The sequence below is a fragment of the Perca flavescens genome, chromosome 10 (genome assembly GCF_004354835.1).
Source record: "Perca flavescens isolate YP-PL-M2 chromosome 10, PFLA_1.0, whole genome shotgun sequence".
Lineage (NCBI taxonomy): Eukaryota > Metazoa > Chordata > Actinopteri > Perciformes > Percidae > Perca > Perca flavescens.
Window position 1 is genome coordinate 18,428,046 of NC_041340.1, and position 19,303 is coordinate 18,447,348.

General features: G+C 39.3%; 1 protein-coding gene across 8 annotated transcripts; it reads right to left on the reverse strand.

The window, feature by feature from the left end:
* Positions 1-3,512: 3,512 nt before the first annotated feature.
* Positions 3,513-17,710, reverse strand: slc43a3b (solute carrier family 43 member 3b). 8 transcript variants are annotated; one of them, XM_028588607.1, is made up of 14 exons: positions 17,598-17,710; positions 13,985-14,366; positions 13,530-13,721; positions 13,235-13,364; positions 10,893-10,939; positions 10,694-10,770; positions 7,495-7,587; positions 7,257-7,396; positions 6,588-6,697; positions 6,306-6,449; positions 5,936-6,043; positions 5,401-5,587; positions 5,044-5,167; positions 3,513-4,915 (listed from the first exon to the last, which is right to left on the reverse strand). In XM_028588607.1, the coding sequence occupies exons 3-14, from the start codon at positions 13,714-13,716 to the stop codon at positions 4,805-4,807; spliced, it is 1,458 nt and encodes a 485-aa protein (XP_028444408.1). In that variant the 5' UTR covers positions 13,717-13,721; positions 13,985-14,366; positions 17,598-17,710; the 3' UTR covers positions 3,513-4,804. The 8 variants fall into 8 exon arrangements, with proteins under 8 accessions (XP_028444408.1, XP_028444410.1, XP_028444409.1 ...); XM_028588609.1 differs by having other exon boundaries at positions 14,143-14,366; positions 17,598-17,709; XM_028588608.1 differs by having other exon boundaries at positions 13,530-13,821; positions 14,143-14,366; positions 17,598-17,709.
* Between the last annotated feature and the right edge of the window lie 1,593 nt (positions 17,711-19,303).

Genomic DNA, 19,303 nt, shown 5'->3' on the forward strand with positions numbered 1-19,303 from the left:
TCCATGGAAGGTCATCTGCAACTCTAGGCTGTGAGCAGCGCAGATCATAAGTTGCGCGTCTGGAGTCACACCATTTCTTCTCTGTGGGACACAGAAGGTCGCTCGCGTGTGTGTGTGGGTGGGTGGTTGAACGTAATGTATTCACACTGTTCTTGGCCCCAAGGCAACTGGGGGAGGCAGCCAACTCACCAACCAGACTCCATCTTCAGGGAGGCTGTGTGTGTGTGTGTGTGTGTGTGTGTGTGTGTGCGCGCGATGCTAAACTGACCCATTCAAATACATACAATACAAAAATGCATAAGCTACACACACACACACACACACACACACACACACACACACACACACACACACACACACACACACACACATCTTTTTACCATTGCTTTCTCCTGAAGTGTTTTTAGCGGATGATTGTTTTATCTTGTCTTTTAATTTGATGTTTTTATTGTCTTATCATCGATGTTATGATTATCAGTTTTTATGTTAAGCACTTTGTGTTGCATTTTATGCATGAATTGTGCTAAGTTTATTATTATTATTATTATTATTATTATTATTATTATTATTATTATTATTATTATTATTATTGCATCTTCTCAGTAGCCTGCTGTGTCAAAGTGAATCACAGGCACACTGGCATTCGAACTGGTGTAAACACAGAATGTTCAATGATCTGTCCTGATCCTGAAAAAACGTTTTGGGCATACACACACACAGTGCTGACGACCTTCTGTGTGGACAGAGTGTTTTTCTGCACACTGGGTACATCATGGTCGAAGGGCAAGAAAACTCAATTGAGATATTTTTATGTGATACAGAACACCTTTATTTCACCTGAAATGTGTCTCCACAGTGAAACAGTCTGTGGTGGTAGTCTTAGACTCAAAGCATCAGGTAGTAGTTTAAAAATGTTTCTATTCTTCAAATCCAAGCTATTACTGTAAATGTTGTGTGAGGCTCATACATGTAGAAGTTGTATGAATCAGACAAAATGTGGGTGTCATTTGGAGCAGCAAAGGTCTGACAAGACTTTGTTAACAAGATAATGAATCATTTGATATTTGTTACAGTGTCAGAAGAGAAGACTCTGTGTGTAAAGTTCATATTTGCAACAAATTTCAATATACACCCGTTCAGGTCGTTAAAGGCCTCAAACATGTAGTTAAATGTAATGTGGGTGTTAGACTTTGAATCAGTTTCTTCTTGATAAATTAATTTAGGAATTATTTTCAGTAAAGTAGATCCATGTTGATGCCGTTTTTCATCCTGCAACAGTTAAAAGCTTAAATTATATACCTGAAATCCTTTTTAAATTTGGTTTTACAAACACTGTGAGGCAAAGTGAGATAAATCCTAGATTGTGAGTGTGTTGTGTGTGTATGTATGTGTGTGTGTGCCCTGCATGATGACAAGCAGCCACATAAAGGGTTAGAAAAAGTGAGATAAACTGTATGGCCAAAAGTATGAGGACACCAAAACATTACATCCACATGACAAGCATGCTGATAACATTAATAATGGATCTGTTCTGTTCAAGTGTCCCAGTAAGCCATGGCAGTGTGACAGTGAGCCAGCACGCAATATCAGGACCCTGACACTGAAGCAGCTAAAGGGAATTCGTTTAAAAAAAAAATCATTAACAGCTGTGATTTTCCTACTGTGCCATATCAAAAGGTCTCTTGTGAAAAAGGTCTGTAGGTTAAAATTACATTATATGCTGTAGCATTATGATTTACCTTAACTGAAAGCAGTGGAAGTATTTAGATCCTTTACTAAAGTAAAAGTAGCCAATACCACATTCTAGTAATCCATTACAAGTAAAAGTCCTGCAGTATTAAGTAAAAATACATAAGTAATAGTATCAAAAGTAAAACTATTCATTGTGCAGAAAATGCCCTCTGTGAGTGTTAGAATATAATGCCTTATGTTATTGGCTTATTATTACTGATACTTTCCTGTGTAAGCAGTATTTACTAGTTGGTCCAGGTGGTGCTAATCTAACTACTTTTGGGTGGCACAAAGAAAATACATTGCCAGGAAGGATAAAGCCTGACATCCAGAATGTGGCTCTGCGCCGGATGTCAGGCTTTGCCCCTCCCCTTCTGCAATTTGTGTGTTACTGTTTTCAAAATCCCTTCACTACTGGAAACAACAACAACAACAACCTCTGAGCTAGCAAGCAATACGCTGGAAATGGCAAGTTTTGACAAAAATTTGGATTGTGCAACAAGGCAGGCCTGCTTGGTTTTTTCGGTGAATGATTCTAAAGATTTACAAAGAATATGTTTACGATATTTACTATGTAACTGGGATGTGCCAGCATGTCACCCATTAAGAGCGTGCACCCCATGTAGGCTGAGTCCTTTGCAGCGGCCCGGGTTTGAGTCTGGCCTGCGTCCCTTTGCTCCGTGTCATCCCCCATCTCTCTGCCATCTTTCCTATACACTGTCACTAAGAAATAAAGAAAATATAGTGTAATTCATTATTCACTGCATTGTTTTGTCTTATTAGAAATTACAGTTAGTCTTGTTTACTGTGCTTTGTTTTGAGTTGCAACCAAAAACTCAGAGCATCAATAAGCTCACCTAGCCTGTTTAGTCATTCAGTATCAACGGTAATTTGTTTTCCCACCAGCTTCCCATAGCAGATGGAAAACAGCACATTAAGGTTGATAGAGTGAAGCCATTACAGTTTTTCTGCTGTTGCTCCAATCAAAAAGAACCGACATTTTGGTTAGTTGGCACATTTTGAGTAAGCCTATCCAATCTATGTGTCATAAAGACATCCTCAGTCCCTCCGACAGATTTAGTCAGATTAAAGAAAGCAAAACACCACACCACAAATACCCTCATTAACAAGCCTGCTTATTTGTATCCGCCACTCCTCCCACCTTCGCTCCCATCTATGTCATATATTTGTTTATGCAAGTCTTTATTTTTAAATCGCCAAGATACTGAGGTTTTGATCATCATATATGACGCAGATGCAAGGGGGAAACCTGTCACCATACACAAGTTGCCTGCACACATGCACACTCACACACACACACACACACACACACACACACACACACACACACACACACACAAAATGCAGCAGGCTTTTTTTCTGGGCTTACTGCGTTGTCACACAGAAGGTGTACAGGGAACTTGAGAGAAGCTGTTGTGGGGGTTGCTGTGTGCCTGTTATTTCAGGTTTAAACCCTGCCAGAGATGATTCTGCCCCATGTGAAGCCTCTCCACCACTATCAGGAACATCATGGCAACTCCTACCCAGACTGCCAAGAGTATAACTGGAGATAACAGACTGTCCCCTGTGGCTGCTGTGAATTCTGATTAGTTTGAACTTCATTTATAGAATCAGTTCTCCAACGATTCAACATTGCATTGCTGAACATTGTCGACTTATGATGGACAAAATCGATGAACTTAATCAACTGAAAGCATGGACTCAGCAAACTAAACACTGGGAGAAACCCCCCCCCCCAAAAAAAAACAGGGAATTCAGGGTCCAATCAAACATCCAGTTCACTTTTTATTTGTATGTATTTATTTGGTGTACAACATACAGTTCCATTTATATTTCATTTATAGTCTTTTTTTTAAATGTCCAATTACTGGATTAAAATGGTATTTTCTACACCATCTGAAATAGGCAGCTGCCTGCAAGTGCATCATGTTTCTCACAATAGCTGAAAACGGAAACATTTGGGGAAAATTAACGATTTAAAAGTTACAATTCTCTTCACTACACTTCCAAAGTTCATATCACAAAATACATTTCATTTGTTGCAGCAAGATAAATAGTTTGCATATTCAATGTTACATTTCAACATTACCACCACTTCAGTCTTGGCATTTCAGCAAAATACACTAAATCAAGCTAAAACGTAAACTTACTGGTAAAAGAAAAATGACACATTTCTCTTTTTTTTGAATCCATGACACTAAATTCTTCTCCTGAACTACACAGACACAACAGCTGAGACTTAATTTGTTGGATACAACCAAAACATAAAAGGAGATAATTTAACGGTTGGTTAATGTTTGGCAGAGTAGTTATATCAGTAGCTACCTGAGTGGCCAGCAGATGGCAGAGGTGTGTCCCCTGCTCTAGTGCACTACCCTGCTCTATTTCATGTATCTGAATGGACTCATATGGTAAAGCGATCTGTGCAGAGATCAGTTAACAGGATATTTGTTCAAACAGAGGGTTTGCCTGAGTTATCTTTTTGTTCTGTGCACATCACTGAAAGATCTAATTAAAAGAACACAGACACTGACATTTGTGATTCTGACTGCCAATCGTCCCTTACTCTGATACTACATGCATCCTTTTCCTTCCACACACTGTTGGTCCTATACTGGTTTAAAAAAGAAATATATGAGATAACCTGAAGAGGCCAACACTAATATAAACATTATCTGTAACATTTTCAGCTTTTACAATAAAGTTTCTTATCTTTTGGCACTTTGAATCCAACCATGGATAAAATAATACAACATATGTTAAATCATAAGATTTGAAAAAACAAGAAACATAAAAATATGGAAAGCAGCACAAGGAATTTTAACTGTAAAAACAGACATAGCTAATTAGCTTGTTGCTAAAGCTGGGTTTCCAAAAAGCACCATCAGCTGACTCTAACATTGTAGAAGAGTGTAAAAAGATCCATGCCTAAGTGAAAATAAAAAAACTTATGAGCACTATTAATCAATCAAACTAGAGAGGTAGCAGCTCTTCTAGTAGCACCACTGGTGATTGTAAGAACATTTTAAGTGTGGTTCTCATTTGACCAACTTTAGGAGGAGGCATTGATGGCTCGCTGGGAGGCGAGACTTCGACAGTGCAGGAAGACAGAGAGGGGATGGATGAAGGCGAGCAGGCTGATCAGCGTCAGAGCGATGTTTACCTGCACACACATGAAAGGAGAGAGGAGCAAGCAGTGAGAGGAGTGTTCATAGATAAAGATGGTGATAAAGGAAGGAGAAGGACCAGAGTAAGATTTACAGTTGTATCAGCTATATGTCGTGTACTCACATATAAAGGGTCTCCATCCAGAGGGCCTTTCACCACAGCAAAGCAGGCATACTGCAGCAGAGAAAACACTGCAGACAGAGCCATGACCAGCCCATACAGCTTCCCAAAATGGCACGACGGAAAACTAACACACACACACACACACACACACACAGCGTAGAAATATAGAAATCACACAATTCTTAAGCATTAAATACTTTCTGATTGCTTAAAGGTAAAGGTTAACACTTCACTTTAACCCACCCTAAACACTATAACATATGTTTATAAAATATAACAATATAATGTTGTTATGAGAAGATATAAGAATAAAATTGTTTGTGCATGTTTGTATTCGTGTGTGTGTTTGATACTCACGCCACACTGACGAAGGCTGCGTTGCCCCCGTAGAGGAAGGAGCGGTTGAGCACCTGCAGGATGAAGGTGAGGTACTGAAGCGACAGGTACGGGGTGGAAGCACAAACTGAGAACAGTAGACACTGCAACGCCGTCAGGAAGAGAGAAAGCCCCGAGGCCCGCAGGTCTGCTTCCTGTTCACTCTCTCCTACAAAACACACACAAATGAAAACACACACCTTATCCTCCAAAGTTAAAAAAATAACGAAAATGACGATGAAAAAGCTAATCTTAGAAACAATCAAGTTTTTCTCGTATTTAATTTTGTTTTGTATAAAAGGGAACATGAGGTTGGTGGTCATGGCAATTGGACTTCTGTTTATCCCTTAGAGTAATGGGACTATTTTCAATTAATATTTATTGTCCCTTTAGACATGCAAGAGCCCACTGACATGCTGGGCCCCTGAGAGCACACCCGGGACACAGTCACAGTAGGTCTGCCATGGGTGTGGCCTGTTGGGTTCATTACTAGTCATTAGGAGCATTAGTATGTCACCTGCAGCCCGAGGTTTGCCCTTGTGTCTGTCCATGATGAGACCGTTCCAGGGAGCACACAGCACGCCACACAGCTGCGTTATAGCAAAGGCATTGGTGTACTGGCTCACTGCAGGGACACACAGGCAAGGACAAGATGGTTACAGACATGAGACTCCAACAAAGAGTTCAACAAGTCTACCAGAATAAAAGATAACAGTACTTTCTATCTGAGCAGCTTCTTGCTCATATTATATTACTTTAGTCACAACCTCTTAGTTAAAGCACAGGCTAACCGGTTAGTATTCAGGTAACTTAATGGACCTAATGAGGAAGGTTTGCACAAACGTCCATCTTTACTAAGACATGATGTAGTGTTTATGTGAGTTTACCCAGTGAAGGCTCTCCCGCTGTCAGCCGCTGCAGCATGGGGTTGAGGGTGCCGATAAAGAGGTAATGTCTGAGCTGCATGACCGACAACCAAACCAGGTGCCACACAAAGAACCTGGACATCACACACTCACGGAAACTCTTCTCTGAGAGAGATGAGGAGAGGCCACAGAGATAGATGAAGACGAGGAAGAAACAAAGATGAAGAGAAATAGGATGTATGATTACTTTCTTCTGTTATATCTTACTATGTCATTATCTGTGCCACTGTAGAGTCAACAAACCTTGTTTCACAGGTTCCTTGTTGAATGGCGTTTCCTCTGTCGTCATCTGTGTGTTAGCATTGGCTGTTGTCTGCTCTAAGCTCAGACTATTTGATTTACCACAGGTTACCCTGACAAAGGTCAAAGGTCACAGTGGGTCAGACACAGACTGATAGCATTGTGGGAGTTATTTACTTTTTCAAATGAGGTTTTCAAGACATAACCAGCTATAATCACATAACAGGATATGAAGGATTTTTTCCAAGCAATGTGGCACAATGGTATGAAAATAATTATAAAAATAATAATAATTTGTGGTTTTGCAAGACACTTTAATCCATTAATTGTTTGTTTGCCTTTCAACATTTGCAACTGAATGTATTGATCATGAACCAGTTTTGTTGGATGAGGATAAGCTACGTGTTTATGCTCTCTCACACTGCTGTAAGAGCACACTGATTTTTGCTGTGAACTGTAGACTTCAAGCTTCAGCTCAAGTAAGCCAAGTCTGTAGCATTTTTAAAAGCAAATTATAACTTGTGTCTTTGCATTATTATAATATATTTTTCTAATATTTGCAAAAAAATAAATTCAGAAAATCAGGAAATAATGAGCCCTTTTTCACTTGATGTATCCCTGAAGCATATGTGAGGTGTTGACGTATGTGTGTGGTTTCTTGGGGATTTGTACCCGTATGTGTAGTGGTCAGGCACGGTGTAGGGTATGTGGCCTCTGGGCAGCAGGAAGAAAGTCCTGAGCAGGTGAATGAAGCTGCAGGCGGACAGAAAGAGGAAGGAGGAGCGGAGAGAGATGCCAGCCTCGTGTAACAGCTGCAGGAGAAGATAAGACGGGGTGGAGCTCACCGTTACAACATGAGATGTAATAAATATGTTTCACACATGAGAGCAGTTTGTGAATGTTTTTTCACCTTGATGACAAGGAAGAGTGCTGAGGAAGAATCGAAGGCCCCGTTATAGAGAGTGATGATGGTGGAGCGATGTGAGCCAAAAAGGTTTCCTACCTTTAGGAGAGAAATTTAAATTGATTAAGAATTATACAGACGCTGTTTCATTCCGCAGTGTTCATAAACAGTACGCCCTACTTCATCATCCTGGTCTGTTGTTAGTTCCCTTTGAACTGAGCATTCATTTACCAACGGTTTGGACTCTTACTCAACATGGCTGAATATTGTGCAGTCTACTTTGCAGGAAACTATACTCGGCAATCGGAACACACCCTGAGACTTTCTCTGAAAGTCCTTTACTAACAAGCACATTGACTGTAACACTCACATGTCAACATTACTTCTTACCTTCCTTTGTTACCTAACTTTTCTGATTCTCTCTTCTCCATATTTTCTTATGATTAAAATGAACACACATAACTGTTTTAATCACAACCTTGCTGTTTTATTCCTCACATAGCCAGTGTTCTCAGCAACAAGTATGCACCGTTTTAAATAAATACACCGGGAGGCTGTCTTGAAGCTTAACTGTTGAGATTTACTGCATTAACTCTGTGCATCCTTTCATTACAAGATACATTTGCTTTTTAATAAGGTTTCTTATAATCTTGTCACGCTGAACATACGACATTGATGAATATCAAACTTAGTTGAAATGCCTATTAGGGTATGGCTTACGACCGTTTCCCTGAGGGGGCTTTGGTTTTCTTTCCCACAAAATCATGAGCTCAGTCTGAGAAAAGCCCTGCAGCCAACAACCTACTGTCGAACATCAAACCTCTGTCTCTGTCTCAGCTTTCCTCGAAAAAATGGGACTATTCATAGTTAGATCTTGATGATGTGTCTTTCTCCGTCACAGAGCAAACATGCAGGCATTCAGAAATAACTGAAAGAAAATATATCATTAAACTTTAAATTGAGACAGAAGCTTACAGACTTTGTTTTTTACAGGAGGTAAAAAAACAAAGCAGTTATGAACGGGGTCCAAGCCTTTCCGGCGCCAGTCCCCCCTGACGCAAGTCGCCCCTGACAACGCTAAGAGCCCACGGAAGCGGAGCCCGCGAAAGGAGAACCCAAAGCACGATGGCGGCAAGGCAAAAGTCAGGAAATTTGACCAAGTGCGAGGTCCAAAGTCTGTAGTGAAATGCAAATTTCCTCTTCATTGCGTAAAAGGCCAAAACACTTCGACCTCAATCATAGCGCCCCCTAAAGGGCGATCATCACCAAATCTGGTGGAGAGCCGAAGAGTGGCATGTTGAACAATAATCTAATCTAATAATATGTTTTGTGATGATAGCGTTTACTGCAGCAGAGATATTTCCATTGAAAATTATTCCCATTTAAATGCATTGACTTATTTGCCAAAAGGCCTCTACGTTCATTATAGCGCCCCCTAACAGCCAATTTTCACCATATTTGGTAGGGAGGCTCCGAGTGGGATGTCGAACAACAGTACCGAGTTTTGCCCCGATACCTATTGATTTGGCCGAGATATGCTAACGTCCGTGTTTTGTGGCTAGCTACGAAAATTAGTTTGCTTGTAAATTGCGAATGGTGTAATGTAGCAAAATTCTTTTGATAACTTTAGGTCAGGTCCATATGGAGATGCTAAGTTCCAAGTTTCGTGCCAATAGCTCGCACGGCCTAGGAGGAGTAGAAAAAGTTTGTTTTGCGCATTGAGCGATATTGCAAAAAAACGTTTTAGCGTAAATGGGCGTGGCCTATATCATCAGACTCAGATGGATTCAAGGAACACGTGGATATCAGGATTTCTAATCTGCGATGGAGACTGTGGGAGTTATAGGCAAAAACACGTTTTACATCATTATAGCGCCACCTAATGGTGTAATTTCTGGTAGGTAAGGTCCATGAACCATTGTCCATCTACACTGTAAATTTTAAGTTGCTGACATAAGTGTAAGTGGTGAATCCAAACCTGGGTCCCATAGGCCACGGCCACTTTGACAAATCAGTACACCAATATAGGCGTGGCCTCAGGACTGGACCCAGATGGTACACTCAAAATTTCGTAAAAATCGGATGAGCCGTTCGTGCCATTTTTTTTTTACGTCACTTGACTGCGAATAACTTTACATCTGAAGCGTTTAAAGACTCTATTTGTCCATTGTTTATTTCTAAAGAAACACGACAATGTATAAAAGGCTCCATTACCTTGTACCTCACGTTATAGCTCCGTAGCAGACGTTTTTGTAAAAATAAGCTAACGATTGTGTCATAACCAAGTGACACAATCTGTCGCACAGTAGAGGAATTACCGTATAGTACAGGAGAAGCTCGCAGGCAGTTTTGACTTACATTAGCTGTTTAGTTTTAATTACTAATGTTAACTAGCATTTTAGTTAGCAATAATTAGCCTGTGCTTATGTTATCTCCTTACATATACCTACACTCTCCGTCTTTGTAAGATTGGGAATGATTGAGATTTCTCTTGGCACAGCTACCAGAAGACTTACAACTTTCAGACATGTTGCTCACGTCACATTTACGTTGTCTCTGTCAGTTGGAGGCTGCGCAGTAAAGCAAGAGATCACCGGAAAAGTGCTTCTAATAGCCTTCACTGGTCTCCGTCCAGAGCAACGGGGTCTATTGGTCCATTATATACTGTCTATGGGTGTACGGTGTGGGAGTTATAATGCCAAACACGTTTTTTTCTACTATAGCGCCACCTAGTGGTGTAAGTGGCTGAATTTTTTTTGTCCAAGGTCCTTGCAGTGATTTAGACCAGTCCTGAAAACGGCACCCCCATCCCACCCCCCCCCCCCCATGTACGGTTTAGGTTGTAGCATCTGTTTTATCGGCAGAAGAATAATAATAAGAATAATTTAATTAATTAGAGCTAAATTTAATTAATTAGAGCTAAAAGAATTAATCGACTAGTCTATCAAAATGAATCTACAATGGTACAACTGGTTCAATTCCCCAGTGCATTTTAAAGATCTGCTTTTCTCTGTTTTGCATCATGATAAATTGATTATTTTGGGGTTTCAGACTCTGGGTTGGATTAAAAAAAAGCAATTTCAGTATGTCACCTTATACCCTGAGATATTCTGATATTCTTCAATTAAATAATTGAGAAAATGAAAGATGAATTAAGATTAAAAACTGACAATCATCTTTTTATTCTGAACAACTGCTTCAGTACCTGCATGTTGGTTATTAGAAACAGGATGCCGCCCACTGCCACGAAGGAGAGAGCTGGGAACAGCAGGTTGGACAAAGCTGGTGGGAAAAGAAATAAATGGTGAAAATGAGCATCTGCAGCTGTAACATTTTACTTCTTTTCATGAGGTTCCTCAGACTGAGAGAGCACACGACAAAGAGACGGAGAAATGTTTTTTCACCTGCAGTCGAGAAGGCCACCATCAAAGTACCCAAAGTGTAAAGAAATCTGTTGGGGAAAACAAGCATTATCATGCCATTTCATTGGCTTAGTGGGAGCTTCACAGTTAACAGGCATGAGAACATGAGTCATGTTTGAGACTCAAATTTCTTAAAAATCACAATAAACACAAGTTGACACTTGCTGACTGTTTGCTTTTGGCTGACCTTATTTTCCTTTTCTGGAAAAGCTCTACCCTCATCTTCACATGTTGCATCTTCAAATATTTGCATTCCTTGGCTTTTTATATTCCCTCCACCCTACTTTAGTGGAAACATATGTTCTTGGTACTAGTTTGTTATTGTGGATTTAGATATATCTGGGGTGGTAGGGCTTTTTCATCACAGCGTCTGAGCATCTGCACTAAAAACAACATTTCTTTCTGACATTCTTCATCCTTTGGTGATTAAAAGCCTTGACCTTTCTATTTCTTAATCATTCTCTCACGTTTTCCTCTTTCCAGTTTCGTTGCCCTTTACTGCTTTGTTTTCTTAACTGCTCCCTTTCTCATAAAACACTTGCTTTACATTCTGCATTGCTAAGTGTCAGGCTCTGGTATGTACACTGCAGCTCAATTTATATAGTCTGTTGCTGACACTATTTTTCTTGCTTCTAGCTGTCCTACATGTCCCTTTTACTTCACAGGAGTTTGTAGTATATCCAAATGCATATCAACATTTCACATAAATACAAACAAGATCTTTCTTCTCCCCTCTCCATGACTGACACTCTCTATCTCCATGTGAGAAAAACAGCTGTATGTCTGTAAGCAAACAGATTAGGGAATCACTCAGACGGAAATAGCAGAAACAGACTGCAGACAGACTTCTGTGCACTGTAGCATTAGCTTAGCCACAACAGGCAGAGTCTGCATCATATAACTCTGATAAAATTGATCGTAAACAAGCTTTCTTGTTTATTTATGTTTTATCTCATGGATGGATGCACGGGTTACAAATTCAGCTTCATATTTTAGAACAAGAAGTGTATAAACATACAAAAGTATGAACAGATTAAAAATAAATGAATATGACATGTAAGTGCTTTTTCTATAAAATGCCTGTCTACTGTTTGCACAGTGTTGACACACAAAGAATAAAGAAATAAAAAGTACCCTTTGAAGCAGTATATTGTTGTTTAAGCAACAAAATTAGTCAAATATACCTTAAATCAATTCAAATCATGGGCAGAATGTGATATTTGATGATGTAGAATAAGATGATGCATTGAATTTTTGCTAAAGGTAATCCAGTCAAACTATTGTTGGATTAAACCATTACATCTTTTATTGTTACACATAGGCCTACTGTACAACCAACTAGGAGAAAGTACTCCCTATTGCATCTTGCATTTGTTGATTAATAATCATGAAAAACCTCTTATTGTTTGTCTTTATTAAACAATGATTGTCATTTCATTCCTTTTATAGCGATGGCAAAACAAATCTGAAGCGATTTCTCATCAAAACAGTGCTGTAGGGGACTAAAAGGTCACTAGCTGGGAAGTTAAAGGGATAGTTCAGATTTTTTGAAGTGTGGTTGTATAATGTACTCATACGTTTATTACCTACCGTAGATAGCGGTCGGCACGTCCCCAGTTTGGAGATGCAGGCAGGAGTACAGACACAGAAGCTAAGCAAAGTAATGCTGTGGACGGGGCCACACAGCAAAACATATTACAGCCTATAAAGCCCACCTAAAAATATATATATAGAATAGTTTCACTTTGGTGTTTTAAAGGGTTAGTTTGTATTCACCAAAGTCACACAATCTAACCGATAAACACCAATAAACAAAATAAACAATACAATACAATAAACAAACTAAACGATCAGGCAGTTTTTGTCAAAGCTTTAAAGAGAGCATAGATGGATAGAACGGCTTCAGTTTCCTGTTGGAAAGGGCTGTCTGGCAGCAAGGTATAGCAGAGAAAATATTCTAAATACACTTAAACCGATATTGATTTTTTAAGGTGGGCCTTTGTTTAGGTGCTAAAATACGTTTTTGCTGCTGCCCCTGTCCACAGCGGTAGGCTACATTGCTTAGCTTTCATTTCCGTACTCCTGCCTGCTTCTCCAAACTGGAGACCTGCCGACCACCTGCCGACTTTTGCCATCCACTGACTATCGCTAATATGTACCTCACCCAACCCCACTTTAAAAAATACAAACTATCCCTTTAACTTCCCAGCTTGTGGCATTTTATTCCCCTACAGAGTCACTGTTTTGATATAAAAAGAATTACATAGGAAATGTTTTAAATCCATTGACTTTTTACTCTTAAGTAATTAAGGTGTTTGACTCACATTCCAAAAAGACGAGCCACTGTCGTACCAAAACGGTCAAACAGGAAACCATTAGGCAACGTCATGAAATTGTTCATAAAGGAGGCAATGGTGAAAATAAGTGAGAACTGTTCATCCTGTTCACTGCAATCTGTAGACACAAAACACAGAGAAAGAGGGAGAACCAGGGTTAGGCAACGTGTGGTTAAACAGGTAATATTGATGATCAGAGAGGCCTGCATAAAGAGATGTAATTCATTTCAGAAATCCAGGTGCTTAGAATTTAAAGTAGTGGAGATGAGGATATCAAACTGACCTAAGACCTGCGTTGCATTGACCGTTGTGGTGTTGACGCACAGAGAGCTGAAGTAGCCGTCCGTCTTCAGGACAAAAACAAGTGAAGCCCATCCGAACACGGCTCCAGCAAAACACAGACACTCCACCAGACCCGTAGCAAAGGTGAGGCAGCGTAGCACCTTCAAGCTCTTCCCAAAACCCGCCATGGTCCCTTACAAACACACACAAACACACAGGCAGACAATTCCCCAAAACTATCTATTATCACCTGCATGAACATACACACACACGCACATACACAAGAAGTAGACCTGCATGACACAAAATAAAAAATACTAATGTAAAATTAAAGTTGCACAAAAGACATGAGCTTAAACATGTAGGCAGAAAGATGTGCTGCTTCAGTTCAGGCGGTCTTCCAACAAAGATCGACTTCTGCATAAATCCAGATGTTAACTAACAGAAAGAACTTACCTTTGTTAGGGTGCCATCAGGTCATAATACTCCCATTTTAACAACAAAAGAAATCAATTAAAATGTGCAAACATGACCTTTTAACAAAGTAACCTCCTGTGAAGCCACAAAAAATGCGTTAAGTTGTATTATTGTCCAACTTACTCTCTAGTACTCACAGTTCAGCCTTCTGTGGGTGTCCCCGAATGTGCTCACAGACCACACCTCTCTGCTTTTGCTCTACTCTCTTTCTTTATATAAGCAAGCTTTTCCTTCCTCTTCCTTACCAGTACCCTCCCTCCCCAATATTTTTTTTCTTTCTCAATCAACCTCTCTGCTGTGCAGCAGAGAAAATCCCTCCCTGTGTGGTGCTTGTGGCTGCAGAAAACACTCTTCACTGGGTCTGTGTACAGAGCATCAGAAAATAGAATTATTTTATTGTCATTGTACAACATTGTATAACAAAATTAAGAAGCAATCTTGACAGTGTATTCACACATACCTAACAGTTATTCAAAATAGAGGAAAGATTAAAATATATGTTATAAATAAAATAAATTGCATTTTCTCTGACCTATAAAAACTAGCTACATATATATATATATATATATATATATATATATATATAAGAAAATAGCTGAGATATTGCACAAGTATTGTAGTTGGTGTCAGTGTTTGGCTGTGTTTAGTTCTCTGGAGTAGAAGGTGTTTTTGAGTCTGTACTTTGTCCATGAATTTATGGACCTGAAGTGTTTATCTAGCAGGTCAAGATGGTGTCCATTATTCTGCAAAATTTCCCCTGCAGACTGGTTTAAAAAGAGTTACAGCCACTATGAACAACAAACAACAGGACCAGCATCAACAGAACAAATCATAAAAGACAAAAGATCAATATCAGCAGTTCTGCTATGTTATCAAGCTACAGTCTGATTTAACGTCCACTGGTGTGTCCTTACCAAAGGAGTCATGAAAGACCACTGAGGTAGACTCCACTAAGACTATTATTTTACTATTATCTACTAGACTGTTATTGATTATCATGCTGTTGGATGATAAGATATAATGGTTGATTTTATATAATTTCCTTTGCTTTGATTGGGGGGTGGGGGGGAGGGAGGGGGTCACGCAGAGATGTAATTCCATGTTGGAAGTCTTATGATTAAATACGACACCACTCATGAGACCAAATGTATGTTTTAACAGTTTCAAAACCTGATCACAAGACACAGATATTTTTACGCACTCACGCACGCACGCACGCACGCACGCACACACGCAGAGACACGCAGAGACACGCAAACAAGATTGTACCCACTTCCTAAAATCAATTGCCTAAGGTTACCACAGGCATCAACCCCCTACATGTCTCTGTGTTTGTACTGTATGTGTAAATAGAGCCTGGAGATACAAACTCTACAGAAGATCAGCAAAGGTCTTGACTTCTCATGACTTCTATCTAATCACACTGCAGACTCACTACAGTTTAAAGGATAATGCTGACATCATTTACTTCCATTACCCTCTTAAAACTATACAAAACAAACACATAAAGCCGTGCTCTTGCACTGGCTGACATATTCTTACATTGAACCACACATGCCCCGTCAAGCTTAACTTTCAAACCAACATGGCTGGCTTTTGCGTGTCTGAAAAGTGTGTAGACTCATGGAAAGTTTGATGATCCACAGTTCCTTGAGCAAGTGGTAGTGGTGCGACATTGTGCAACATGTGTGAAAGAATAAGCAGTGCAGAATAAACGGCTCCAGAATAAGCAGTAAGTGGCCCTTGAGTGGAGATTGTTTTCCTTTCATCTGAATATGGTGGAGCTGTGTAGACACTGTGACTTTAATAGTGAACGTGAGTGATTACGCGTGTATGTAATTACGTAATGTAATCACCCATCTCTGTGCAGTGTGTACAGGTTTCCTCTGCAGGCCTAATATTTGAGAATATGGAATACTAAGGCAAAATATCAGCTTATAGTTAGACATTTTGGGGAATACACTTATTTGCTTTATGGCGGAGAGTTAGATGAGAGGGTTGACTAAGGGTGTGTGTGTGTGTGTGTGTGTGTGTGTGTGTGTGTGTGTGTGTGTGTGTGTGTGTGTGTGTTTTTTTGTGTGTGTGTGTGCGTGCGTGTGTGTGTGTGTGTGTGTGTGTGTGTGTGTGTGTGTGTGTGCGTGTGAGTGAAAGTGCAAACACCAGCAAGTACAAGGACAGCTAATGGTCAGATGTCATCATCTCTCATCACGTTCCATGCCAAAATAGATTCTCTTCCTCCGTCTCTCATTCACTACTTCTTCTTTGGAAAAAATTACATTTAAGACACAGTTCTAAATTTGATCTAATACTATCCACACATTATCTGTAACCACTTATCCTAGATAATTGTACAGATAATGGATGTAAGTTAACAAGGTTGCTGGAGCCGATCCCAGCTGAGACATGGCACGCTGACATTCACACCTACAGAATGGGAAATTTAGAGTCAAATTCAATGATTAACCTAACCTGCATTTGGAGTGTGAGAGAAACCCCACGCTATACCACAAGGAGAACATGCAAACTCCACTAGCAGACTATGAAGAAATCAATCTGACGGGGTTAAACACGCACCTGGGATGACAACCGGGTTAATTTTTTAAAAGTTCAAGGGAAACCCATTTCAACCCCAGAAAAATACATTTACAAAGAGTGTGTAAACCATGCAGGGTAGTGACACATATTCTGTACTTTAGTACATTGGGTTTTACCTGAAACTGTCTGTAAAGTTAAAGTGCTGGTTTTCAGCCTGGGAAGATACAACAGGCAAAAATATTGTTTTTCAATTTTGAGGTTGTGGACTATTTTGCTTCTGCATTATGTCTTTTTTTGACTAGTGGAAAAAAAACATCCAAAATACACATTTGGTTTTCATTTTCCTACACTTTGTCTATTTGTGCCTGCAATTTCTCCTAGAGGCTATTTTCTCTAAATTAGATTTGTCTCATACTTTGAGCCAAACATCTTCACTTCAGTAGCACTTACATCCTATCTATATTCTAAAGGTTTTTACAGAAGGGGTTTATTCATATCATTCATAGCCTGATTTATGTAATATATTACTCCTAAAAACTTGGTACAGATATATTTATTATGGCTGATGACAGTATTTTCTGATTTAGTGAGTGTAAAAAAAAAAGTTGATAATAGTTGACAGGGTCACCCCTACAAGATATACATGAATATAAATATATCCAAGACACATGTGATGATCATGTCATGCAACTGCTGAATTAGAGTAATGGCACATTTTTTAGTCCAATTCAGGCACTGATGGTGAGACTCAGCAATACAAACACTTACACTTCACTTGATTAAAAGTGTTTGAAGGACCTAGATGGGTAAAAATCAATGCACAAACACTCACACTATTTGCTCACTTTGTGCAGCAGATAATAGTGTCATTGCTACGTGGTGCAGTGTCTGCACAGCTCAATGGTCATGCTGTGGGCTGTTACTGCTCACACTGAACTGTACATGACTGTAATAAGCTGTAAGTAAGGGTCGGGCTAGAATCACACAGAAGAGAGCTTCTGATCTATTTTCAGTGAATAGCTTTCTGATATCTTTTCATGGCAGGATGTACACTTACGTGATGTTATGGCATCCTACAGTGATCCCATTGTGTATACCATCCACATATTGTTTGTCCCTTAAGATGTTAAGACCAGGCGGGGAGTATCCATGCTGCAGTGGCTGCTGACTCAATGGGCGGGGTGCAGCAGAGAGCCTGCCTGGACTTCTGTACATCTCTGGTCTCTGCACGCTTCCTCCAGGTCCAAATGCCCCTTCATTCCCCACAGCTGCTGCAAACATTTATTATAATTTGTTTACATTCTGAATGGTCTTACAATTAATTAAAGTTATATATAACTAAATTCAATCAACTTTGTGATGGATATATCAATTAGCCTACCTATCTCATAAACGGTCTTGAGATTGGATCTATATTAATTAATAGGCTGCAGCTGTGCCACCATTTTCTAAGACTGATAAGCAATATACATGTAAAAACAACATTAAATAACTAAGTTATGGAGTTATGTAAAGAAACATTATTGAATTCAGTATGTGAACAGATTTCGGCTGTCTAGTGTGTTGGCGCCACCGTGTGACCAATTAATAACATTGCATAATGGAAGTGACAGTTGTTAGTTTTGCATCTAATATTAACATTAAAACATGATTGATAATGAAATGTAATGATGAATAAAAGTAACTAAGTGCTTTTACTCAAACACAGTAGCCTTAAGTACAGATTTGATGCACTTGACTTCTATTTTATGCCACTTTAGACTTTTACTCCACTTCATTTCAGAGGGACGTATTGTACTTTTTACTCCACTACATTGATTTTACAGCTGTTAGTTACAGGTTACTTTGCAGATTGAGATTTTACAAATATACGATCTACACATTAAATAGAATGTAAAATGTGATTAAATTATTTCATTTTACAGATGTTGACATCCCTTTTCGAACGGGTGGAGTGTTATGTTGAATTTTTTATTCATTTTTTCTTTTTCTTAAATAGCATTATTACGCTAATGTGACTGAAGGTTTTCTGTTCAAATCCTGTCAGGGTTGAACAGTTGTATCTTCCTGCAGCCTTGTGATCAGCATGTCACTGTGCATGACTTCATAAGTATTAATGATTAGTGATAGACCAATTAATGCCATTTTAAGATCATCAGCTAAATAACAAAAATGTCTGCAGGCAGCCTTGGCCAGGCTATGTGTAGAACGCACTAAGCACTCGCCATTGTACATTCAGACGTCAGTGTTACATGAGCAAGCCTTCAACCAGCTAAACTAGCTTACAGGGCTCGAAAAATGTTATATGGGCCCCCAGCTACCATTCCTACTCCCAACGAGTAAAACATGTATCTGATTTGCGGGAACGTAAGCAAGTGTAATTTTGAAGCCTTTTAAGGACAGTCAACGCAACATTTACTGCTTTTTAAAAAAAATCTAACCTACAACTAAAGACAGAGAGAGACAATAACAGTTTAAATAAATTTTCATTTAAGTGTGTCTCATTTGTTATATTAAATTGGTGTTGTAGTTTATCAGATGGAAAGAAAACAAAATGCTCTCTAAGCATCGGCATTGGCTGTTGAAAAACCATATCGGTCAACCAGTATAAATGATTCATAATAAAAACATTGACAACAAATTGAGCTGATGTTTTGTTCTGTTTTTCTTTTTTTTTAATCTTTGATTGACCTGTCTACAAAAGTTTTAAACTGTGTGCTCTGATGTGAGAAAGTGAAAAACAATTACCTCATACCAGGATGC